At 40.5% G+C, this 22,731-nt stretch overlaps 1 protein-coding gene across 2 annotated transcripts; it reads right to left on the bottom strand.

Annotated features, from left to right (window-relative positions):
* Positions 1-15,240: 15,240 nt before the first annotated feature.
* On the bottom strand, positions 15,241-21,859 carry LOC148443266 (pulmonary surfactant-associated protein D-like). Of its 2 annotated transcripts, none has more exons than XM_088463069.1 (4): positions 21,673-21,859; positions 21,458-21,541; positions 17,276-17,359; positions 15,241-15,620 (listed from the first exon to the last, which is right to left on the bottom strand). In XM_088463069.1, exons 1-4 carry the CDS (start codon positions 21,857-21,859, stop codon positions 15,241-15,243), a joined length of 735 nt encoding a protein of 244 aa, XP_088319195.1. The 2 variants fall into 2 exon arrangements, with proteins under 2 accessions (XP_088319195.1, XP_088319194.1); XM_088463068.1 differs by having other exon boundaries at positions 21,458-21,565; positions 21,679-21,859.
* Between the last annotated feature and the right edge of the window lie 872 nt (positions 21,860-22,731).

Here is a 22,731-nt window from a genome sequence, read left to right as displayed (position 1 = left end):
CAGAACACAAAACATGTTATTTTAAAAAATAAAAATGTGTTTTTATAAAATATGCCATGCACTCACATTACTGAGAAGGTTAGTATGCAATTTAAAACATGGATCTGTAGGGACAAAAGTGCCTAACACAACACAGGCTGAATGACTGAAGTCATGAAGGCCATAACTTTGAAGACAACACATTGCATATTATCATAAGAATATTAACATTTTTAACCAATTTTTGTTATATTAATATATTTTCAAACTTGTCTCTCTTAAAGGGAGGAGCAACACTCTAACGACAGGATGGTTCTTGAAATAAATTATAAAAAATTAGCTATCTTGGGAGAGACCATTTTGAAATCTCCATGTCACTGGACCTATCAGAAAACATTTGCAAAGTTAATTTATTCTTATTCCAAGACTAGGATACCCATCTTCACCCACCAGAATGTCCTCATCCTAACCCAGACAATAGGTAGATGTATGCATTTGGTAGTGCCCTACAATTATTATACAGCAAAGGCCATCTTAACGAACCATAATACAATAAAAATGTCCTTTGTCACATATGGCACTGCCAGCCCCAGCCTACTATCCATCAATTCAGTGAGGTTACAGAGGTCACATGATATAAAGTAAGTATTACAATATGTGAACATGTATCTTAGAGAACACCTTTTTAAACAAATATATTTTTTGGGGTGTAAAACATTTGTCAATCAAAATGGTCCATTTTTAAGCACTAACAAACTGAAGCGTTGTGTTTTGTTAAAATGAAATAAAAATGACATGTTACAGAATACATTTTTTGGCATCAACTTGGGTAAGGCTTGCTAGACGTTTAGCATTACATATACAGTACATCTCCATAGGCTAGATGTTCTTTTAAAACATTTGCAAAAATTATGTTTAGCTTCTTCTATTTATCAAATTATGAGAAAAATATATTTAAAAAAAATATTCTTTCTATTGTGAAATTATGTAATAAAAATGTAATTGTATAGTAAATAAAAATACAATATTACATTCTTAGTTGATGTAGTAGTTATGTATTTTTATAAATATATTTTAACAGGTCATCAATCATTACATATAAAAATGATTGCCAATTTCATACAATAATATCCAACCAAATAATATGGATGTAGTTATGAGACCGGTGGTCACGATGCCAAAGGTCTAAATCCTGATGGGGGAAGCCCGACAAGGGATTTAAGATAGGCACTGAAATACTGATGCCAGAATCCAGATGGACCGCTGCCTGAATGCGGTAAGTCCAAGGTGCCCTTAGCGTTTGCTGTGGGGGGGTGAGGGTTAGGTTTAGGTAGCATAGCGGAGTTAGCATAAGGTTTTGGGGGGAGGTTAGGGTTAGGCACCCCTAGGGGGTAGGGTTAGGGACCACTGGGGTGGAGATAGAGTTAGGCACTAAAGGGGTAAGGGTTAGGTTTAGGCACGAAGGGGGGAGACTTAGGTTTATGCACTAACAGGGAGGGTTAGGTTTAGGGTGCAGGGTGTAGAGGGTTAGGGATAAGCTGCAAGAAGGGAGGGTTAAGGGGAGAAGAGTAAGTATACTTACCCGACCCCTGTCGTGATACCAACCATCAGGATGCCACTGTCGGTATTTTGACAGTAGACATACCTATTCCAAATAAAGTATAGGAAAGGACATATGCCCACTTTAGCCAACCAATCGTAATCTTTGGAATTAGTGACAGGGGCTCTGTACCAGGTTCACATACACTATATGTACTCCCATGCTGTCTTATATGTATAAAATGAAGATAATTGTGCATACTTCCAACTTTCCAATGCATTACCATTACTTGTGCAGTATCTGGGTTTAATACTGTACATATTTTCAGAACTCCCTCCCTTGTGGCACATCAGCTGTTCTCACCTCCTCCTCATCCTTATTCCTTATATCACCAACCAGTTAAATCCATGGCAGCCTGCTTTTTATGCATTGTTGTTAAACCTAGACACAGAGCAATAAGTTGATAAACAAGTAGGACATCAGGAGCCCAAATGCCTGCTCAATTATTGTTCTGGTGATGATATGCGGTATTGTAAGCAAACTTAGGCCCTGATTCAGACCCGCTCACGAGCGCACAGCGATGGTCCCCCATTGCACATGCGCATGCCACAGCAGGCTCCGGCGTGTGCATGCGCGAGATCCGGCCAGCGATGGGCGCTCCATCGCTATGGGTCTCGCACCAAAGAAGGGCAGCCGGCAGGGGGGGTGGCTGGGCAAACGGAGGTATTCCTGCAGGAACGCCTGCCATTTGTGGGCGGCCCTACTGACATCACTCGTGATGTCAGTAGGTGGACTTCCTGCTCTATTAGGGCTGGGGCTTGCGGCCACGAGACCCTACCACAAGAGCGAGCGCTCTCAAAGAGCGTTCAGCTCTGAATCAGGCCCTCAGTCTCTGTATTTAGTTGTGAAACAAAGTCAGGATCCATGGGCGACAAGGATATTCAGTTTCTTCTACAAAATATGAAGAAAACTTCAAAATGATACAAAATTTTTTTGGCAAAATACATATCCAACAGCCACATATCTCCTTACCTCAGATATTTTCTTCAAGAGCACTGATTATCATACCACATAAGCACCATGAGAACTTCCTGAAAATGTGGTAACCACTGGCAGAATTTGAGCACTACATACAGCTTCCATTCCTTTCATGTAAAGTAAATGCTTTCAGTTTATGTTGGTCACAGAAATATCAGGTGTACTACCCTGCCAATGCACTAGCGATATATCGCTCATTGATAGAAAGAGCAATGTATCACCAAGTGTGTACCCAGCATAACACCTGAAATGGTGTAGCTGCATATGAAAGACCACATAAGAAAACATAAAACAATATATTGACAAGGAGGTCTGAATCAGTATCTATGGAAATCAAAAGGTTGAGTTAGGATAACAGCTGACAGGTTGTCAGATACCAATTCTTTATTAAAGCCTATCTGAAGCTTTGGAGAAGTAGAGACAGCAAGAGAGTTTCAGATATGGGGATATTCAGAGTTACAGAGACACAGGAAGAATCCTGAATTCAGACACGGGATGATATAATCAGTTGGGATGCGGACATTGGCAGAAATGAGTGGTTGTGCAGGAGTGTGGAGGGAGATGAGGAAAGAGATGTATGGGAATGAGGATTTGGAGATGTCTTTATATATACCCATTGTTTACCTGTTTTTCCCTCTCCAATTAACTTCAGTAGCACAGAATTCCAGCACGTTACCTCTCCACATGAGATCTGTCTTAGTTCAACACAGTTACCCAAAATTAGTTTGTTGGATTTCTTCAAATTCAAACCATTAATTACTAGTAATTATTTTTCCAGCTTTAATTATTAGCTCCACTTAAAGTGTATTGAACTAGCAGTAATTGGTAAACACTTGGTAATTCAAAAAAAGTCTACAGTATCACACATTTTTATTATGGTACATGAAAGACCTCCCCATTTATTAAGGGCTTAGAAGTGCTAAAAAATGGGTTTCTAAAACCAATTGAATCATGAAAACACAAAGACTAACCAAATCAAAGTCATATATATATATATATATATATATATATATATATATATATATATAGCATCATAATATACTGTATACCCAGACTGGAGAGGGTCTCATTATCTAGTGGTTGAACAGAACATATAGTTTTATTGAGCTTCACTAGTTAAGTTAGAGTCCTGTACCTTTTTTTATTAGATATTTGCTTGGACCTGCATGTTTTTTATTGTTTGTTTTGTCAAAACCACATTCAAGTGTTTTGGCTTTGGATCTAGATTTCTTTAAATTTTATAAAAACTGCTAAAATCATGTAATGTGTACCAGTTTTTGTCCCTACATTATTATTAGCTGCAATAACATGAATTGTCAGTAATTTCCAGTCATTTTAGACCACTTAACAGATCACAATATGTTTTTCAGGTTTAACCCATATTGGTGAAAGACTGCAATGAGGTAACTGGCTAAACTAAAAGGCAGAGCAGTGGCACAAACGCATGGCATTTAAAAAAAGAAGATAGCACATCAAGGAAACTAAGTCACACTGCATTGGCAAATAGGATGGCAGTTTAATATAAATTATATAACACTATAGAATGATTTTAATCAAGAACCTAGTGTAGATCAGAGGCCAGAGGCCAGCACTGGTAAATGTAGGTGGAGCTGTATTTAGTGGAAGCCAGGTGAAGTGTTGATTGATTAGTTTATTAGTGTTATAATTAACTATAAAAATGTAAAAGCACAAAATTAGAAAAGTTACAAAAAAAGCATCCAAAATCCCAATGAGGTTGATTCATTAATTAGATGATTACAGAATATAGCTTCAAATGTAATATAATTTAATAAATGGAACAAATAATTAAAAACAAGAATCCAAATGAGATTTATTGATTAGTTTAAATAATTTAACTATAAAAAAGTAAATTGAAGACATGGAAAATACTACTAAAACAAGCATCCAAAATCCCAATGAGATTGATTCCTCAGAGTAACAGCCTTGTCAAATTCAATAATTAATTATTATATGATTTGATGATACTAGTCTGCATCTGCTGAGAAGCTGTAGGAAACAGGACCTGTATGCATGGATGAGAAGTTGGAACTGGATGGCATTGCAAGATACAAAAGAACATGAATGTCTCAATATAGTACAATAATATACAGTATACTGCCTGTCAAATCTCTTCATGAAAAGTGATGCACAATGGAATTGTTCACCCTTATATTGTTTATTATAAAGGAAATGAATAGTTGAACAAACCAAGCACTTCAGCGACAGGGACTGCCACTTTTGTGGCTAAAGTGATTGGTTTGTTTGGGCACCCACCAAAACAAGCTACCATTGGGCTTAAAGCAGCTATCAGTGTTGTTAATCATGTCTACAGTTGGAAGATGTCATTATCCTCCTCACCATTATCAGTGTTGTTAATATCACACAGTATTAGCTCATCCCCACTGGAATACACCTTTATAGTGTTGTCAGTAGTTTGTTGTAATTGGCTGTAAAATTCTTTGTCATAAAATTTGATGTTCATTTTTTATGAAAATAATTTTTCCACATTTTTAGGTAGTAGCCTCACACACCAATTGCTCACAAGGTTCTCAGCTGTGCTAAACACTCTTTCTGAGTACACACTAGAGGGTGGGGAAGCTTAAGTAAAGCAAAGCTAATTTGTGCAAGGGTCTCAAATTTCCATTTTTTTCCTCCCAGTATTCAAAGGGACTGTGTGATGTGCAAATTTGTAAATTGTCATGCAAATAATCCTTCACCATTCTACTGATTTTTAGTGTTTCAGGTTGAGTCATGGTAAAGATGTCAATAATTTTGGTCAATTCTTTTAAGCCTGACCAGATGCCATAATGTTGTTTCACTCTGGTACACTGAGTTGACTCATCCCCATCACCAGTGGGTAAAAGATCAGTTTTTTTCCTGGCAGCAGCATTTGGGGGAGAAACTGAAGAAGGAGATGTTGTCATGTTATTTGCCACTTAAGCTAACAACTTGCTCACAAGGAGCTCTTTACATCTCTTTAGATTTGAGTCAGCTGGAAAGAAATACATTATGTTGACTTAAACCTAGGATCAAGCAATATTGCCGAAAAGTAGTGACCCATTTGCAATGTTTTGCAAACCCTTTGGTCCTGGTGAAGGGAATAAAGAACTTGTTAAACTTTGTTTAATTTCTTCCTTCAGTTTCTCTAGCTGCTTTTCTATTAGTTTAACTAACTGAATTACCTGACTCAGGCTGGCAGTGTCTTAACTGACTTCATCAGTTACTCTTTCAAATGTTTTCAGAATCTTGCATAAAGAGGAGAGTTTTCTCCACTGTACTAAAGCAAGGTACTTTCCTAGTAAGGTACATTATCTTTCTTATGTCTTGGCTTATAGTGCAGGTTTGGATGGCTTTTTACTGATCCTCCAGTGCTGAAGCATATAAACGGTGGAATTCTACCTGGTTACTACCTGTTGCTTTAGTTGGTGGAATGATACATTTGACTGTTCTTTCAAATGCTGCAATCTTTTACATGCAGTTGATGAATGCTGAAAATGCCCAGAATTTTTGCGGGCCACGGACATCATCTCCTGCATGCACCTGTTATTTAAAAAAAATTCTGAACCACAAAGTTTATTGTGTGTGCAAAACTTGGTACATGTTCAAATTCACCCAGCTGTAATGCTTGTCTAATGTTACTTGGCATTATCGAAAATGACAAACCATAGCAGGGTAAGCCATTTTGCTCTCACATTCCTTAGTTTTTTAACATGTTAACACTGGTATGCCTTTTAGTTAAGTTGGTGATATACTGTATAAAGAAGCCTGCAAATTAAAGAAGCCTGTCCATTAATGAGTTTGCATTTTGTGTCAGGTACTGCTGCTGAAACTGAAGGCAATACACCTACCCAGTGGGTTGTCACATTCATGTAATATTTCATTTGACCAGTACCACTTGTCCACAGATCTATAGTTAAGTGGATAGTGGGTATTATGGCATTTTCTAGGATAAGAATATATTTTTTTTTTAACATCCCGGTACAAGGGAGGAATTGCTGTTCTTGTCAAATATAATTAAGATCGAATATGGTAGCTTGGACAAAGGTCATCAACTGTCTAAAATCAGATGCATTGCTGGTGGAAATTGGCCATGTCGCAGCTGTGTTTGCATTATGCAGCGGGTGTGCATGCTTTGCATATACTCGGTCATGGGTGCGCAAAACTCACTCCATACGTGGCACGATTTGTCACACAAGCACCAAAAATGCAAGTGGACATATCTGTTCATCCTCACATTTGCAGAGGGTGCAGAAATGGTAGAAAGAAATCTTTGTGAGAATTGTTTGGGGGTGCAAATTAAGGGTGGAACAAACTGGAAGGATAACATACTAATGAAAATCTCTGCCTCATTTTCTTGATATCCAACAGTGTGTGTGCTTTTTCAATAATCTGCCCATATTTCCTATGTTTTCCTGTCAACCAAGCATCCTCCTTGTGGGCAAACATATGCAAATTCACTGTGAAATTCACAAGGTATTTCATTTAAATTGCATAGTGTGTAGCACAGATATCGGGTCAGTGATTTTGCAGAAAAATAGTCCCAATTATCAGATTGATCAAAAAATTGCATAGTGGCCCTGATTCTCCAGTGCACATATGTGCACTGCTGACTGTAGATTTATGATGGTCAGTAATCTGCACAAATGCTGGACCCATACTGCATGTGTGCAGTACGGGTCCTGTGTGAATGCATGCAGAGCAGCAGCAGACTGTCAGTGATTGACAGTCTGCTTCCATTTGTGGGCAGGAGGTGGCGAAGATGGACTACATTTTCCGAAAAAGAGGCATGTTACCACCATTGGGGGGAGGGAAGAGGCCAGGATCTCCATCAGCTGACAGAGATTTCCTGGCCTCTTTGTTGGATCACTTAGCTGGCCAATGTTATCTCAGATTATCTATAGCTTCATCCTTGGACAGATACAATTAACAGGTGGGCATATATTTAGGCAGGTCGTAAGGAAGAGTCCTGGAGTACATCCATGGCAGTCATTATTCTTTTAATACTCAGTAGTACAAGTACAGTGACCAGAGTATTACCTCTTAGATCAAGTCTATTTCTCATTATGATCACCTTGTTTATTCCTGTGGAATCTCTTTTATACCTCTGCTAAATCCTTGTAAGAACTGACAGGCCCCCTTTCAGTGGAGGCACCATGATTGGAGTGGGGCTACCTGTGACCAAATAGCTCCACCTTGCCTAAGTACTGTAACTCACCCACTGTGAGGGCTCAAATGAATATACTGAGGGACAAGTTAGAACAATGAAAATAGCTACCCTAGAAGAAAAAGTTGATTAGGTATTTTACATCTGTTTACCCCCAGATATCCTACAAAATTACCCATAAAGTGCTTTTTTGATGGTTGTTTACAAACCTCTCTGGGAACTTCTGGCATGAGTACCAGAGTCTGAACCAGAATTGGATTATATGACATCCACCTGTTGTAGCTTAAGCATCACCCTAACATGATAAAAGCCAACAGCAAATACAGGATATGGCAATATACAAGAACCCATCAATCAGCATTGCTGCAGTACCTCTATTTCACCAGAGGTGCTGCTCTTCTTTGGACTTTGCTGCAGTACCACTGTTGAACCAGAGATGCTTCTCCTTGTGCCTGTGTTAAGTATATTTGCTTTAGCATGTATGACCTGCACCTGTGACTGTATTAAATTAACCTGCTCCACAGTTCTGCCAGTGCCAGATTATCACTTTATCCTAAGTATCAGAATGCTAAATTCTGTTACCTTGATATTCCATTTTATTTGCTCTCTATGACCTTGGTTTTCTTTTCAGACTTCTCCCTACCTTGGTAGCACCAAAACGCCTATATCGGACCCAAGAGACACTGACATTTATAACATATGTATTATAATCAAGATATATTAGAAAAAAACATTAATCATAATAATTATATAAATCTCATGAATACATATAAAACATTCTGCATGCAGAAAAAATAAAATAAAATACACAATACCAGAAAATCACATATCTTAAAAGTCATCATCTGTACCCTCCAGTAATTAGTGGTTACAGATAAAATCATCTTAAACTGTATGATAAAGCCTCTGGAGAAAGTAGCATATACACAAATCTTTGTATCACTGTGTTAAGTTAGAATGTATACACTTGTGGTGATTCTTATGAATATTCTAAATAGGACTCCAATATCTGTCCTGGGACTTTTCTCAAAGTTTATTATTATTATTATTATTTATTTATATGGTGCCACAAGTGTTCCGCAGCGCCTTACAAAGTACATAAACAAATTGTTGACCAGTGACATACAGAACAATATAATACAGGACAAGGACATGGATAATATACATTGCTAAATTAGCAACCATAACACCCAGATAAGCAACAGAGCATAAGCAACCAAGTGTTAAGTGCCCTAGTGGTGAGTAAGAAGTAGATGAAACTAAAGTAGGGAGAAGCACAAGAGGGTAGAGTGCCCTGCTCATAAGAGCTTACATTCTAAAAGGGAGGGGCAGGCAAACAGGTTTGACACAGATGGGGTAGATGGGGAGGAAGCAGCATGTAGCAGCTTGTTAGGATAATAGCTGGGAGACTTTGATGAAGTAAAGGGTCTTGAGAGCCTGTTTGAAGGATTGCAAAGAAGTGGAGAGTCTGATGGGGAGTGTGAGAGAGTTACAAAGGTGGGGAGCAGAGCGGGCAAAATCTTGGAGGTGGGAATGGGAGGAAGTAATCAGATGGCATGAAAGGCAGCATGCATTAGTTGAACAAAGAGAGCAGACAGGAGAGTGAAGGGATATGAGATCAGAGATGTAAATAGGAGAATATTGGGTGAGGGCTTTGTAAGCAAGCATGAGAACCTTAAATTGGGTTCTGAAAGGGAAGGGTAGCCAGTGGAGGGCTTGTAGGAGTGAGGAGGCAGATGTAGAGCATTTGGAAAGGAAGATAAGCTGCACAGCAGCATTAAGGACAGACTGGAGAGGAGAGAGATGGGATTTGGGGAGGCCAGATAGGAGGAGGTTACAGTAGTCCAATCTGGAGATGACCAGTGGGTGTATGAGGGTTTTAGTAGCATCCTGGGTGAGATAGGGTCTGAACATGGAAATATTTTTGAGATGGAAATGACAGGACTGCAAAAGGTTCTGAATATGTGGTTTGAAGGAGAGGGATAAGTACAGGATAACTCCAAGACAGTGCACTTTATGGCTAGATGAGATAGTTATGCCATCAATTGATAAAGAAATAGTGGGAAGTGAGGTTATGTGGAAGGGTAGGAAGACGATCAGCTCTGTCTTAGACATATTAAGTTTAAGAAATCGCTAGGACATCCAGGAAGAGATAGCAGAGAGACAGTTGGAAATACGAGTAAGAAGAAGGTCAAAAGAGCTGATGAGTTCACCTAGAGAGGAAGTATAGAGGGATAATAGGAGAGGTCCAAGAACAGAACCTTGGGCAACACCTACTGTAAAAGGCTGTGGGGGGAAGAGGAGTCATGAGAGGAAACCGAGAAAGATCGGTCAGAGAGGTAGGAGGACAGCCAGGAGAGGGCAGTGCAATATAGACCAAGGGAGTGAAGCATATGCAGCAGGAGAGGGTGGTCCACAGTGTCAAAAGCATCAGAGAGATCAAAGAGAATGAGCAGAGAGTAGTAGCCTTTGGATGGCAGCAAGGAGGTCATTGCTGACTTTCGTGAGGGCAGTGTCAGTGGAGTGGAGAGAGTGGAAGCCAGACTGAACAGGGTCAAGGAGGAAGTGGGAGAAAAGAATAGTGGTAAGGTGGTTGTAGACAATCTGCTCAAGGAGTTTGGAGGCAAAAGGGAGGAGAGAGATGGGTCAGTAGTTAGAGAGAAGGTTAGCATCAAGAGTAGGTTTTTTAAGAATGGAGGAGACAAGGGCATGCTTGAATGCAGAAGGAACAGTGCCTGATGAGAGGGAGAGGTTAATGAGGTGGGCAAGATGGGAGCAGGTAGGAGAGAGGTAGCAGAGGAGGCGGGAGGGGATAGGATCAAGGGGGGAAGTGGAAGGGGGGGAAGAACCGGATGAGGGCCATGACTTCCTCTCCAGATTCAGGGGAGAAGGATGTTAGAGTTTGTAAAGTTGATGGGGAGGGGTGATCTGGGAAAGGAAAGGTGTAGAGCTGGGGGACTGGTTGGATATTATGTCCAGAATGTGGAATCAATTTTAGATGTAAAGTAGGTAGCAAAGTCAAGGGCAGAAAGCAAGGAGGGGAGATGAGGAAGGGTGGGCAAAGGAGAGAGTTGAAAGTGGTGAAGAGATGCTGGGGATTAGAGGACTGAGAGGAGAGGAGGTTCTTGAAATATGACTGTTTAGAGAGGGAAAGAGCAGCACTATAGGATGAGAGCATAAATTTGAAATGGAGAAAATCTGCCTTAGAGCGTGATCTTCTCCACTGTCGTTCGGTGGTTTGAGAACACTTTTGCAGGTATCTGGTGCATTTTGAATGCCAGGGTTGAGGAGTAGATCTGCGAGTGTTAGTAGAGATCACCATAGCAACAGAGTCCAGAGCAAAAGTTAGGGAGGCATTGTATAGGGAAGTGACTTGTTCAGGGCAGGAGAAAGAGAGAATAGGGGAGAGAAGCGAGTCAAGCAGGGAAGAAAAGGAAACTGTGTCGATAGCCTCAATGTTACCCTTCGTGAGTGAAGACCAGATCAAGCAAATGGCCACTCACATGGGAGGGTGAGGAGGTCCATTGGGAGAGGTTAATTGAAGATGTAAGGGTGAGGAGTTTGGAGGCTGAGGATTCTGTGGGGATTTCAATTGGAATATTGAATTCACCTAGGATAATGGATGGAGGGTCTGAGGAGAGAGTGAGGGAGCCATGAAGCAAAGTTTTCAAGGAACTTGTAGGGAGGTCCAGGGGGACGGTAAATGACAGCTACTCAGAGGTGTACTGGGTGGAAGAGGCATATAGCATGCACTTCAAATGTAGAGAATGTATGGGACGGTTCAGAGGGTATGGGTTAGTATGAGTAACCGGGGGGATAGAAGGACCCCAACACCACCACCATGGTGACCCCCAGGTCGGGGGTCACCATGGTAAAAGGTGAGTCCCCAGAGGAGAGAGCTGCAGGGGAAGTGGTGTCAGAGGGGAAAATCCAGGTTTCCGTAATGGCTAGGAGATTCAGGGAGTTGGAAATTAAAAGGTCATGGGTGGGGACCAGTTTATTACAGACTGACCTGGCATTCCAGAGGGCACAAGATAGAGGGACAAAGTTTGTTGGAGAGATTTGAATGAGATTATCAGGGTTGCTGTAGCATGGAGGTGAGATTAATTTGGGGGACCGAGATGAATAGAGTGCAGCGATGGTGCGGTCTCCAGTGCTAGAAGGGGAGCTCGTAGAAGGTGGGCAGGGAGGGAGATTAATGATATGTGGATGGAGGTGGGGTGAAGTGATAGGGAGAGGGAGGATGGGAGGAGGGATTAGCAGTGAGGTAGTAGGACCCTAGTGGATTATGAGAGAATGAAAGTAGAGTAATGGGAGAAGATGGGGAGGAAGGTAAACAGAGGAGAGGAGATAAGGGGAGGAGGAAGTGGAGGAGACTGGGGTAAAGGATAAAGGTGGAAGCAAGGGACAGAACAAAGGATTAGGTAGACACTGAGTGAAGGTGGGAGTTGAAGAAAACATGGTCATGGTAAGGATGAGGTAAATAGGGGAAGAAAAAATTTAAAGTAGGAATGAAGAAGGAATGTAAGAGAGAGTGCAGATTTCCAGAAATGCAAGTAAGAGTACAGTGTGGGAAAAGTATCTCTACAGCAAAAGAATATTATTGAGCAAAATAAAAGTGGAGATTTGGTGGGAGCAGAAATTAAATAATAAAATAGACAGTGGAAGGAGCTAGATGATATAAGACTTTACTATAGAGGTAAACTGACATTAACACAGATAAGTATGCATTAAGATTATATGTGAAGCACAGAGCCTGCACAAATAGTAGTAAGGGAAGTACCAGGTTTATGTAGCCACCAAACAGGGAGTTCAGTAATGAAAGCCCTGGTTATGTAGTCCACAAGGATCTTGTAGTATGGAGAATGTGAACTCATAATTGTTGATCTGACTGTGTCCAATTAATGTTTGGGTTGTTGTTTGATTGTAGATTGGTGGTTTTACTTCTGTTACACTTCTGTTTAACGCTGATATAATGCCAATAATCAATTTAAAATGTAATTGGCACTTTTAAATAGGGCACTTATGAGATAGGGCACACCAGCCAAGACCACCAGCAATATAATGAAACTTACATAGGAGACATGGCATATTTTACCACTGATTGCTAACAACCCCCAAAACACTCCCACTAATATTGCTACTGTAGCAATAAATTACTTTAAACAAACAAATAGCACATACCATTAAACTAACATCTGTGTCTATATATCTATAATCTAACAAAGAAAACAAAACTCAAAAACGAAATTCAAAACTATCAGCTAGAGGTTGTATGCAGTGATAAACTATTTAACATTACCTCTAAGTTAATTGCTGAGAGTTGTAGTAATTTACCTAATACAATTTATGAGGCTGGGACATACAAATAAAATGCAGCAAAAAGATTCTGATAGTTGTAGTCATTTACCTAAGTATGTGTAAAACTGCGACCTCATAACAGTTCCACATATAAACTGCAGTATGCAAAAGTTCCAATGTAGCCCCTATACACCTGAAATCCATGTGAGGGAAACCTGGCCAGTCAGTCACCACTCCGGCCCACAGTAGCTGGCCATAACCTGGGGGCAGCAGCATACAGAACATTAGCTCACCTGGTCAACATGGTGGTTGGTGCAAGCCCAGGTCCCTCTGCTGTGGCCATAGCCCAGAAGCTGCTTCACACACAGCCTGTTGGCTCACCTGGTGCGTGTGGCCAGCAAATTATGTCAGGTTCCGGTAGCAGCTGAGTTCCAGGTTTGGAGCGGTCACCCAAATGGGTAATGTTCAAGGAGCTGGCCATCTACCTTCTGAAGAAATTCTCATAGAGAAAGATATGCGTTAACGGTGTCCCCATAGCAAGAATGCACATATAATTCCTAATTCCTACTATGGACTTACAGGAGACTGTGTGGATCAACCACAGACTCTGATCCTTACCAGCGATACTACCAGTCATTGAGACTGCATACTGCAGCCAGCTCCTTGAACCCTTAAGATATGTGATTTTCTGGTATTGTGTATTTTATTTAAGTTTTTCTGCATGCAGAATATGTTTTATTTGTATTCATGAGATTTATATTATTAATATGATTAATTAATTTTTCTAAAATATCTTGATTATAATAAATATATTATACATTTCAGTGTCTTTTTGGTCTGATATAGGCGTTTTGGCACTACCAATATTTAGTATAATTACCTTTCAGGTTTTGGGTGTTGGTGGACCCCAAGGAGAGCAGCCAGCCATTTTTCAGCAACCATTTGGAGGGTGCTCTTGTATTTCTATACTATTCTCCCCTACCTTATACAAGTGGCTATTTCCAGACTCCTGTGGCATATCCCTGTTTTCTAGTGTACTAGACCCTAGCTTGTCAGACCACTCTGCTCCATTTTCTGGACTTTTTCCTGCAACTGTGATTTTATGCCCTGTATACAGTACGCGTTTCCCTGTATACAGTACCAGTAGTTTCCTGGTACATCGTGGTCAGCTTCCACGTTACTCAAAAATATCTGTAATGTATAAGTGCAGATTGGTGGATTGGGGAATATTTTAATTGGGGAGGGGAAATCACAGAATCTGTGAATTGTTTTTGTGTGATTGCTGATGTATGGGCCCCTTTAGTGAGCTCAATACATTCCCAATTGTGAAATCATAAGTTGCAAATTATAATACAGGTTTCCAATACTGCATTTTTATTACATAATACAGTGTATATCCTCAGTTTAATATATAAAGATGACTGAGAGATAACCAAAGAGTACAGGTACCATTGCACACAAAAACTAAATATTTTATTGTAATTTTTTTGAATATTGTTGACATTATTTGGCAGACTCCATTGTACACCAAAATTGCAATTCAAATTATAAAATTAAACACAATTACTTGAACACATTTAGCAATTTTGTCTTGTTTGTTATTAAATTGAAATACAGATGTGTACACCTAGCTGCAATACGTCATAAGGTGCGAAACACATAGCGTGATTGAGCCACACCAAGGGGGTAGCATTGCTATTTTTTCTTTAAGTTTGCATCTTATTTCCATCACACCACAAGCACAACAAAACACCACTGGATCTATACTAGAGATGCTCGGCTGTGACTTTAATTGCACATGAATTAATTTTACACATGTACAAAGTCATAGATAAAGCACAACATATCTTGGCATGATTAAAAGTTGCAGCAACTGCATCGTAGCACTTTGTATACATATTCAAACTCTTTTGCACACAAATCTACAAATGTAGCACATTAAACTGATCAATAAAATGTAGCAAAGTAGTTTGTCACAATGTTGTTTTATTAGTGTGCACATTAAGTTGCTCTATTAGTGCGAATAAGATGCACATTTTGAGCGAAAAAGGCGCTTGGCACCACAAAGTCGCACAGGACCTGAGGGGCTGTTTGGCATGACTGCAGCTATGGTACTGTATTTGAGGACATCTCTCTATTTACTATAAATGTACACACAATCTTTAGTATATTTTCATTAGATTTAATGGTAGATTTCAGATTTAGAATTTCAACTTGATCAAAACTCACAAATGATAAGATACTTTTCTTTGCAATTTTTAGAATTCCATATTCCCTTGGCATCCATTTCTACGCAATCCTCCTTTTGTATTTTATTGTTGGGTTTCTTGGAACTCCAGTTTGAGTAGCCAATTATTTCACCACTTGGATATCTAAAAGTTCCTTTTGTCTGTATATCATTTATACCCAAAAATGAATTAGCCCGATACTGTAAGCATATGGATAACACAGCTTGGTTTTCCTCGCCATTCCTTGGTGAAGCCAGCTGACCTCCTGCTTTGGCACAAGCTGTCTTTGCATCATTATAATTAGCTTTTTCACCATTTGAAACATAGTACTTTTCACCAGATGTTGCGCCTCCCTTGAAAAAAAAAGAAGCTAAAATTGGAATAATAAAAAAAGAAGTCGTTACTGCAAGATGCTGAATATTTTCTTACCTTAATAAGTCAGAAAATAAATTTATATCATTTGTCACAATAATTATATGTGTTAAAAGATGGGTAATTGAATATTTATTCAAATAATTCAGCAAAAAGTGATTTTTAAAAATTATTATTCAATTATGCATCCCTTGCAACTTGATGGGACCATTAGAGCTTCCCTAAAAGTGGTATATTTTGTCAACAGAACTGCAGTGCAATATTCAGAAATGGGTTGGGTATGAAATCCCGGCTGTCGGGTGGCCGCTGGTCAGAATACCGTCAGCGGCATCCTAACAGCCAGAATCACCACACCCATAGGAACGAACGGTAAGTGTTTTCCTAACCCCTTCCCTAACCTAACCCTCCCACCCTGGCGCCTAACCCTAACCTCCCCCTTAGTGCCTATACCTAACCTCCACCTCCCCGCACCCTAATCATAACACTCCCTCCCTGGTGCCTAATCATAACACTCCCTCTCCAGGTGCCTAATCCTAACCCTCCCCCTAGTGCCTAACACTAACCCGCACCCTAACCCTAACCTCCCCCCAACACCTTGACACTTACCTTCGGGATGCCGACAGTCAAGATACTGGTGCTCAGATCCCGACCTGCTGGGATTTCAGTGCCAGTATTTAGACAGTCGGCATCCCGATCAGCAGGATGCCGACAACATCCCTTTGTAAAAAGATAGGCACCACCATAATGGCACTTGTACATAATCATGGGCCTGATTGAGAGATGGATGGTAATGCAGTGCGTTCGCAGCAGCGTTCTCAATAGCGGTACGGGAATATACAAATGTTAATCTCAGCCTTCTATTTGTTCTCCACTGTGTGATGGATTATACAACTAGTGAAATGGTACTTTAAGACTGCAGTTTCTGTGCATTTGCGATGGAGATTGTAAATACACCAACATTGATGGAACATCAGTCGCACCATTGACATTTGTGGAAGCATAAGGTCTATTCTAACAACTCTCCTCTAATCCAACTAAACATGGCCTCTGAAGCATTGGATTTGCTATTGGGAAGGCAGCAGCGCTCCCAGACATTCCCGTGACACTCCCATGACACGCCCATGAAATTACCCCTTTTTCTGATCACTTTAGGTCACCTCCCAGTCTCTGCTTTAATATGCCCAGGGTTCGCAAACCCCTTCGCAAGTGATAGCGATATATACGCAATTGCGAATTACATCACTCACAATGGTTCATGCGTGCACAGGGAGTGTTCTCTATACTATATACAGAAGCAAAACATCACTTAACTGCATAAATATCATAACTGCGTCCATCCCTGGATCAGGACCCATGTCTTACCTGGCATAGAACAAGTGCATGAAGCCAAATTTTGTTTTTATTTGTAAATGTTAGTACAGTGTTTGTAAATGTGGGGTATCGCAGTACAACATATATAGTAAATACAGTATTTGTATGTATGCTTATCTCCATTAAGTGATAGCAATACTCTATTGCACTACAAACTGTTTGGTTGTCAGATGTTGATTGCCAAATGCATAGAATTCTAGTAAGCAAAAGTTTACTGTGATGAAATGAAGACAGTAATTTCTGATATATGAAAATCATACAATATTACTGGGGTATACATACCTGCCTTCTGCTTTATCATCTTTGATTGTAATGCACCTATTTGTTCAGTCAACACCAACATTTGCTTTCTAAAAGCTTCGAGTACTGAGAAAAGAGTTCATGTTAATAGCTGTATGTCCAATAATCAAAACACTAATTAAAGTTTGTATGTCTTTCAGATTATAACTAACAATTTATATACTTATTGTCTTAAGCTTAGAGATATCAGAGATGCTTTGAAGTTAAACACATATGCTAGTTGTACTTTTCAATGACAATGGTCTAGTAAGAGGGGTGACAGTAGTCATTTCCATACCTTGTTCCATTCACCTGTAGGATTTCAAAACCCTATTTACTGTAGGCTCAGCGCTCCTTAGCTCTATTATCCACTTTGCAACTGTATAATTGCACAGCTCTCCCATGAGAATCAGAAACAGAACGTCTCCAATCTAATAAGCTGGTGCTTCTGTCTGTCCAGGGGCCACGGCTTAGATTTAGCACCAGGAGCTTTTAGCAACAATACAGTGAAAAACCAAACTATTTATACAGTATTTATTGTATTATAATTAGGGATGAGCAGTTCAGATTTCTGAAATACAAACCCCCCCGAGCCCCCCCGATCCGAGTCGGGAACTGAGTCCGGCTCGGGTTTTCCCACCTGACTCTGAACTGAAATCGAGGCAAAATGTCATCATCCCGCCTTCCGGATCTCGCGGGTTTTGGATCCCATAAAAGGTCCCCGCGTCGGCGCCATTTCTCACTCCGGCTGTGGACAGTGAAGAGGAAGGGTGGGAGCTAGGGCTGGCTGGGCTGTGTTGTGCTGCTGTTGTCCATAGGTGCTGTGTCCACTCAGTACATAGGGGCTGACTGGGCTGTGTTGTGCTGCTGTCGTCCATAGGGGCTGGCTGGGCTGTGTTGTGCTGCTGTCATAGGGGCTGGCTGGACTGTGTTGTGCAGTGTCCCATAAAGGCTGTAGTCCTAAAGGGGTGCTGTAGTGTTGTCCAGGGGGTGATCTGTGCATCAGGGGTGCTCCCCCAAAGTGCACTCCCCAAAAAATATTTTTTTTGTCTGTGTTTGTGAATTGTGTGTGCAGTAGCCGCACATGCATCAACAAAGTAGCGCCAAGCGTGCACCTGTGTCATAAATCAAGGGCCGGCTGGCTTGTCTGTTAAAGGGTGCTGTAACCCCCAAAGTGCACTCCAAAAAAATTTAAAAAAAGTTTCTGTGTTTGTGAATTGTGTGCGCAGTAGCCGCACGAGCATCAACAAAGTAGTGCCAAGCGTGCGCCTGTGTCACAAGTAAAAGGCCAGCTGGCTCATCTGTTAAAGGGTGGTGTAACCCCCAAAGTGCACTCCAAACAAATAAAAAAAAATTTTTCTGTGTTTGTGAATTGTGTGGGCTTTAGCCGCACGTGCATCAACAAAGTAGCGCCAAGAGTGCATCTGTGTCATAAATCAAGGGCCGGCTGCCTTGTCCATTAAAGAGTGCTGTAATCCCCAAAGTGCACTCCAAACAAAATAAAAAATTATTTTCTGTGTTTGTGAATTGTGTGCACTGTGGTTGTACGTGCATCAACAAAGGAGCAGTGCCAAGCGTGCACCTGTGTCCCATAAGTAAATGGCCGGCTGGCTCATCTCTTAAAGGGTGGTGTAACCCGCAAAGTGTGCTCCACAAAAATAAACAATTCTTTTTTTTCTGTGTTTGTGTACGAAATGTATGCGCAGTAGCCGCACGTGCATCAACAAAGGAGCAGCACCAAACATGCACCTGTATCCCATAAGTCTGTTAAAGGGTGATGTAACCCCCAAAGTGCGATCCACAAAAAATAAACAAATCTTTTTTTTCTGTGTTTGTGTGCGAAATGTATGAGCTGTAGCCGCACATGCATCAACACAGTAGCAGCGCCAAGCGTGCGCCTGTGTCATAAGTCAAGGGCCGGTTTGGACATCTGGTCCGGACTGAAGGATGTGCCAATAATTTCTGACATGTCTTCTGTCACTGCATATGATACTGTCACCTCTGACAGAATGGTTAAGGATTACATTGGTGACAGCATCCAAGTAGGGATGTCAGACAGTCCATACCTGTACTGGCAGGAAAAAGAGGCAATTTGGAGGCCCCTGTACAAACTGGCTTTATTTTACCTGAGTTGCCTACCCTCCAGTGTGTACTCCGAAAGATTGTTTAGTGCAGCCGGGAACCTTGTCAGCGAAAGGCGTAGGCGGTTGCTTCCACAAAATGTGGAGAAGATGATGTTCATAAAAATCAATTATCAACTCTTCCAGGGAGACCAGCCTCCAGAATGTACAGAGGGACCTGTGGTGGTGGAATCCAGCGGGGACGAATTAATGCTCTGTGAGGAGGAGGATGTACACTGAAGAGGGTGAAGAATCGGTGGATGAGGAGGATGAGGATGACATGTGCAGGGACAGATTTATTGCCAGCTTGTTTTGTGGGGGCCCAAACGAACCAATCAAATGAAATGGTTGGTTTGTTAAAGTGTGCATGTCCTGTTTATACAACATAAGGGTGGGTGGGAGGGCCCAAGGACAATTCCATCTTGCACCACTTTTTCTTCTTTGCATTATGTACTGTTTGGGGTCTAGTTTTTCAAACTGCCATCCTGTCTGCCACTGCAGTGTCACTCCTAGATGGGCCACGTGTTTGTGCCGCCCACTCGTGTCGCTTAGCATAGTCATCCAGCTACCTCGGTGCAACCTTTTGGAGTAAAAACAATATTGTGAGGTGTGAGGTGTTCAGAATAGACTGGAAATGAGTGGAAATTAAGGTTATTGAGGTTAATAATAGCATAGGAGCAGAAAAACCCACAAATTCTGTGATTTTAGCTGTTTTTATGCTTTTTTTCAAAAAAATACAGATTCAAAACACAAACCCCAGAACCCAAAACACAGAAGGGTGGTTTTGGCAAAACCAATCCAGATCCAAAACACGAACAAAGATCAAGATCCAAAACCAAAACACAAAAAGTGGCCGGTGCACACCCCTAATTATAATATATGTGCAGCAACCAGCAATGTGATACTATTATAAACTATTGCTTATGACAATGAACAAATCTACTCTTTCAGCTTCTTTTGCTACAATAAACATTTAAAACAGAGGGGAGACTTATAAAATCTGGAGATAAATACATTGGAGAAGTTGCTCATAGAAACCAATCAGCTTCTAAAGAGAGATGAGCGGTTCGGTTTTGCTGAAAAACTAAACACACCCGAATTTTGGGGTTGTGGGTCAAATCAAGTACTGGTTTGGATCATTTTTGGGGTTCTGAGCAGTACCGAGTCCCGGCTCGGGTCTGTTGTAGGTCGGGAACCTGGATTTAAAAACGAATCTCTGGTTCTGAATTGCATGTAAACAGGTCCAATTTATAAGATTTTAGCTGTTTTTATCAATTTAAAAAAAAACCAAAACCAAAAATATAAAATAACCAAAACACTTGAGGGTTGTTTTGCCAAAATCCAAACCATAACTTTTGAGGATAATTTTGACAAAACTTAAACAAGTGCACATTTCTACTGTATTACTGTCATTTTTCTAGCACCACCTGTAAAATGACAAATGGAAGCTTATTGGTTGGTATGGGCAACTTTTCCTCTTTATCTCTCATCAAGGTGATTCATCTCTCCTTAAGGCCATTACAATTAGGCCAGATATAGATTTGCATGCTTTGCTGCTATTCACACAAATGACCATTGTTTTTTCTTCTGCCCGTCAACCACACATACATCCCAATTCAGTCTCTGAATGATGCGGGTGGGCATTTCAGTCCTTACACATTCTGTTGCATGGATATACACCAGTAAATGGTATCAGCATTAGTATAAAGACATAGCTGTGGCTGCATCTGTGCCCGAATCTGGATCAGGCCAATTACCCGCTAATTATGCTGTTTATTTGTTATTTATAGACCTACGTGATTGACAGTCATGGATCATTTTCCCAAAATGTCATTTTCTCATGGAGTAATAACATTCTTTGATTTACTGAAATACAATAATTACATGGATTCCAATACTTTCTTAAAATTTAGAACTATACAGAAGCATTCATTAATGATATAATTATCTAATAATCTATTGCATAAATATCTGGAATTCCAAATTCAAACAATAATAATGTATTAAAGTAACTGAAGTAGCTGTGCATCATCCAATCAATGCAGAATACAATATAGATTTTTACCTGGTGCTCCACTGTCACCCCGTTCTCCTTTCTGGCCTGAGGAACCCTGCTTTCCTTCCTGTCCAGGAGGCCCAGTAACTCCTGGTAGTCCCACTTGCCCTGGCACTCCTAGGAAAAAGGGAAGGAATATGTATATACAGTATATATATATATATATATATATATATATATATGTGTGTAACAAATAAAATTAGATACTGTATTTGTAAGAGGATTTTTACCTTGTTCTCCCTTTTCTCCATTAAGCCCATTTTTACCATCCATGCCTGGTAGACCATCCTTTCCTGGAGCACCACACGTAATGATGGAATAGGCATTGTGGTCTGGGTCTTTACATATCTGAGTCCCAGATAACACCAATGAAACGCTGATCAGGGCAGAGAAAACCTGAAGAGCTTGCATATTCCAAATATTGGAGGTCTATAAAGGAAGAAAGAGGTGATGGAAAAGTTTATCATTACTAGTACAAATATAAAAATGTTTCCATTTTTTCATGACAGTTTTTGGTGTATAAAATGATACATATTTAATTGCTAAAACTGAAAAAAAAATAACTAGACCTTTTAACTTTATGTTCATAGTGCAACTGTCATTGCTGATGTGTTTTATAAAATTTGCTGTGGAAAAATACTAAACTATTATTTTGCCCAGAGAGATTAAGAGATAAAATAATTAATTACAATAATGTTTGAGAAAATCTATTTTGCTTTGCACTTTTGTTAAACAACTCTAAATTAGCAGTAAGGCAGGGGCGTATCTATAATGGGTGCAGGGCACATGGGCCCCTGGGACCAGGGGGTCCCTGCACTGCACACCCTGCAGCCATAGTATTACTTACCTCTCCGGAGTCCCACGTCGGTGCAGGAGTCCTGCGATGTAAAAACGTCTGGAAAATGGCCGCCATGGCCATTTTCCCGTCATTTGCGCATGCACAGTACAGGGAAAATGGCCGCCGTGGCCATTTTCCTGGTGACCTGCGCTTACTCTATAGACTGTGGGTGCACTCTAGTGCCCAGAGTCTATAACTCCGGCACAGGCTGAGCACAGCTCAGTGTGCTGCCGGCAGCCAGACAGAGAGGAGAGGGCCTGTGTCGGAAACTGCACATGGGCCCCCCTCCTCTCTAGAATCGCCCCTGCAGTAAGGCAACTATGTCCAATATTTACTGAATTGTTTCACTTCTCTCTAGTACTAACTAAGCAGTTCCACACGCGTTATTATATATACGTTATTAGAAATATTAATGAAATGTAAATCAAATAGCATGATGATTCTT

This window comes from Taudactylus pleione, unplaced genomic scaffold (assembly GCF_031769625.1).
Source record: "Taudactylus pleione unplaced genomic scaffold, aTauple2 ptg001314l, whole genome shotgun sequence".
NCBI lineage: Eukaryota > Metazoa > Chordata > Amphibia > Anura > Myobatrachidae > Taudactylus > Taudactylus pleione.
The sequence above is the reverse complement of the archived record's forward strand: the minus strand, read 5'-3'. Positions and strand labels throughout refer to the sequence as shown.

Excerpts from the sequence above, each read along its gene's own strand:
- LOC148443266 (XM_088463068.1), bottom strand. The coding sequence starts at position 21,859 with ATGCAAGCTCTTCAGGTTTTCTCTGCCCTGATCAGCGTTTCATTGGTG. Across the intron at positions 21,566-21,678 it reads TGGAGAAAAGGGAGAACAAG|GAGTGCCAGGGCAAGTGGGA; the intron begins GTAAAAATCCTC and ends CCTTTTTCCTAG. Across the intron at positions 15,621-17,275 it reads GATGATAAAGCAGAAGGCAG|CTTCTTTTTTTTTCAAGGGA; the intron begins GTATGTATACCC and ends TTCCAATTTTAG.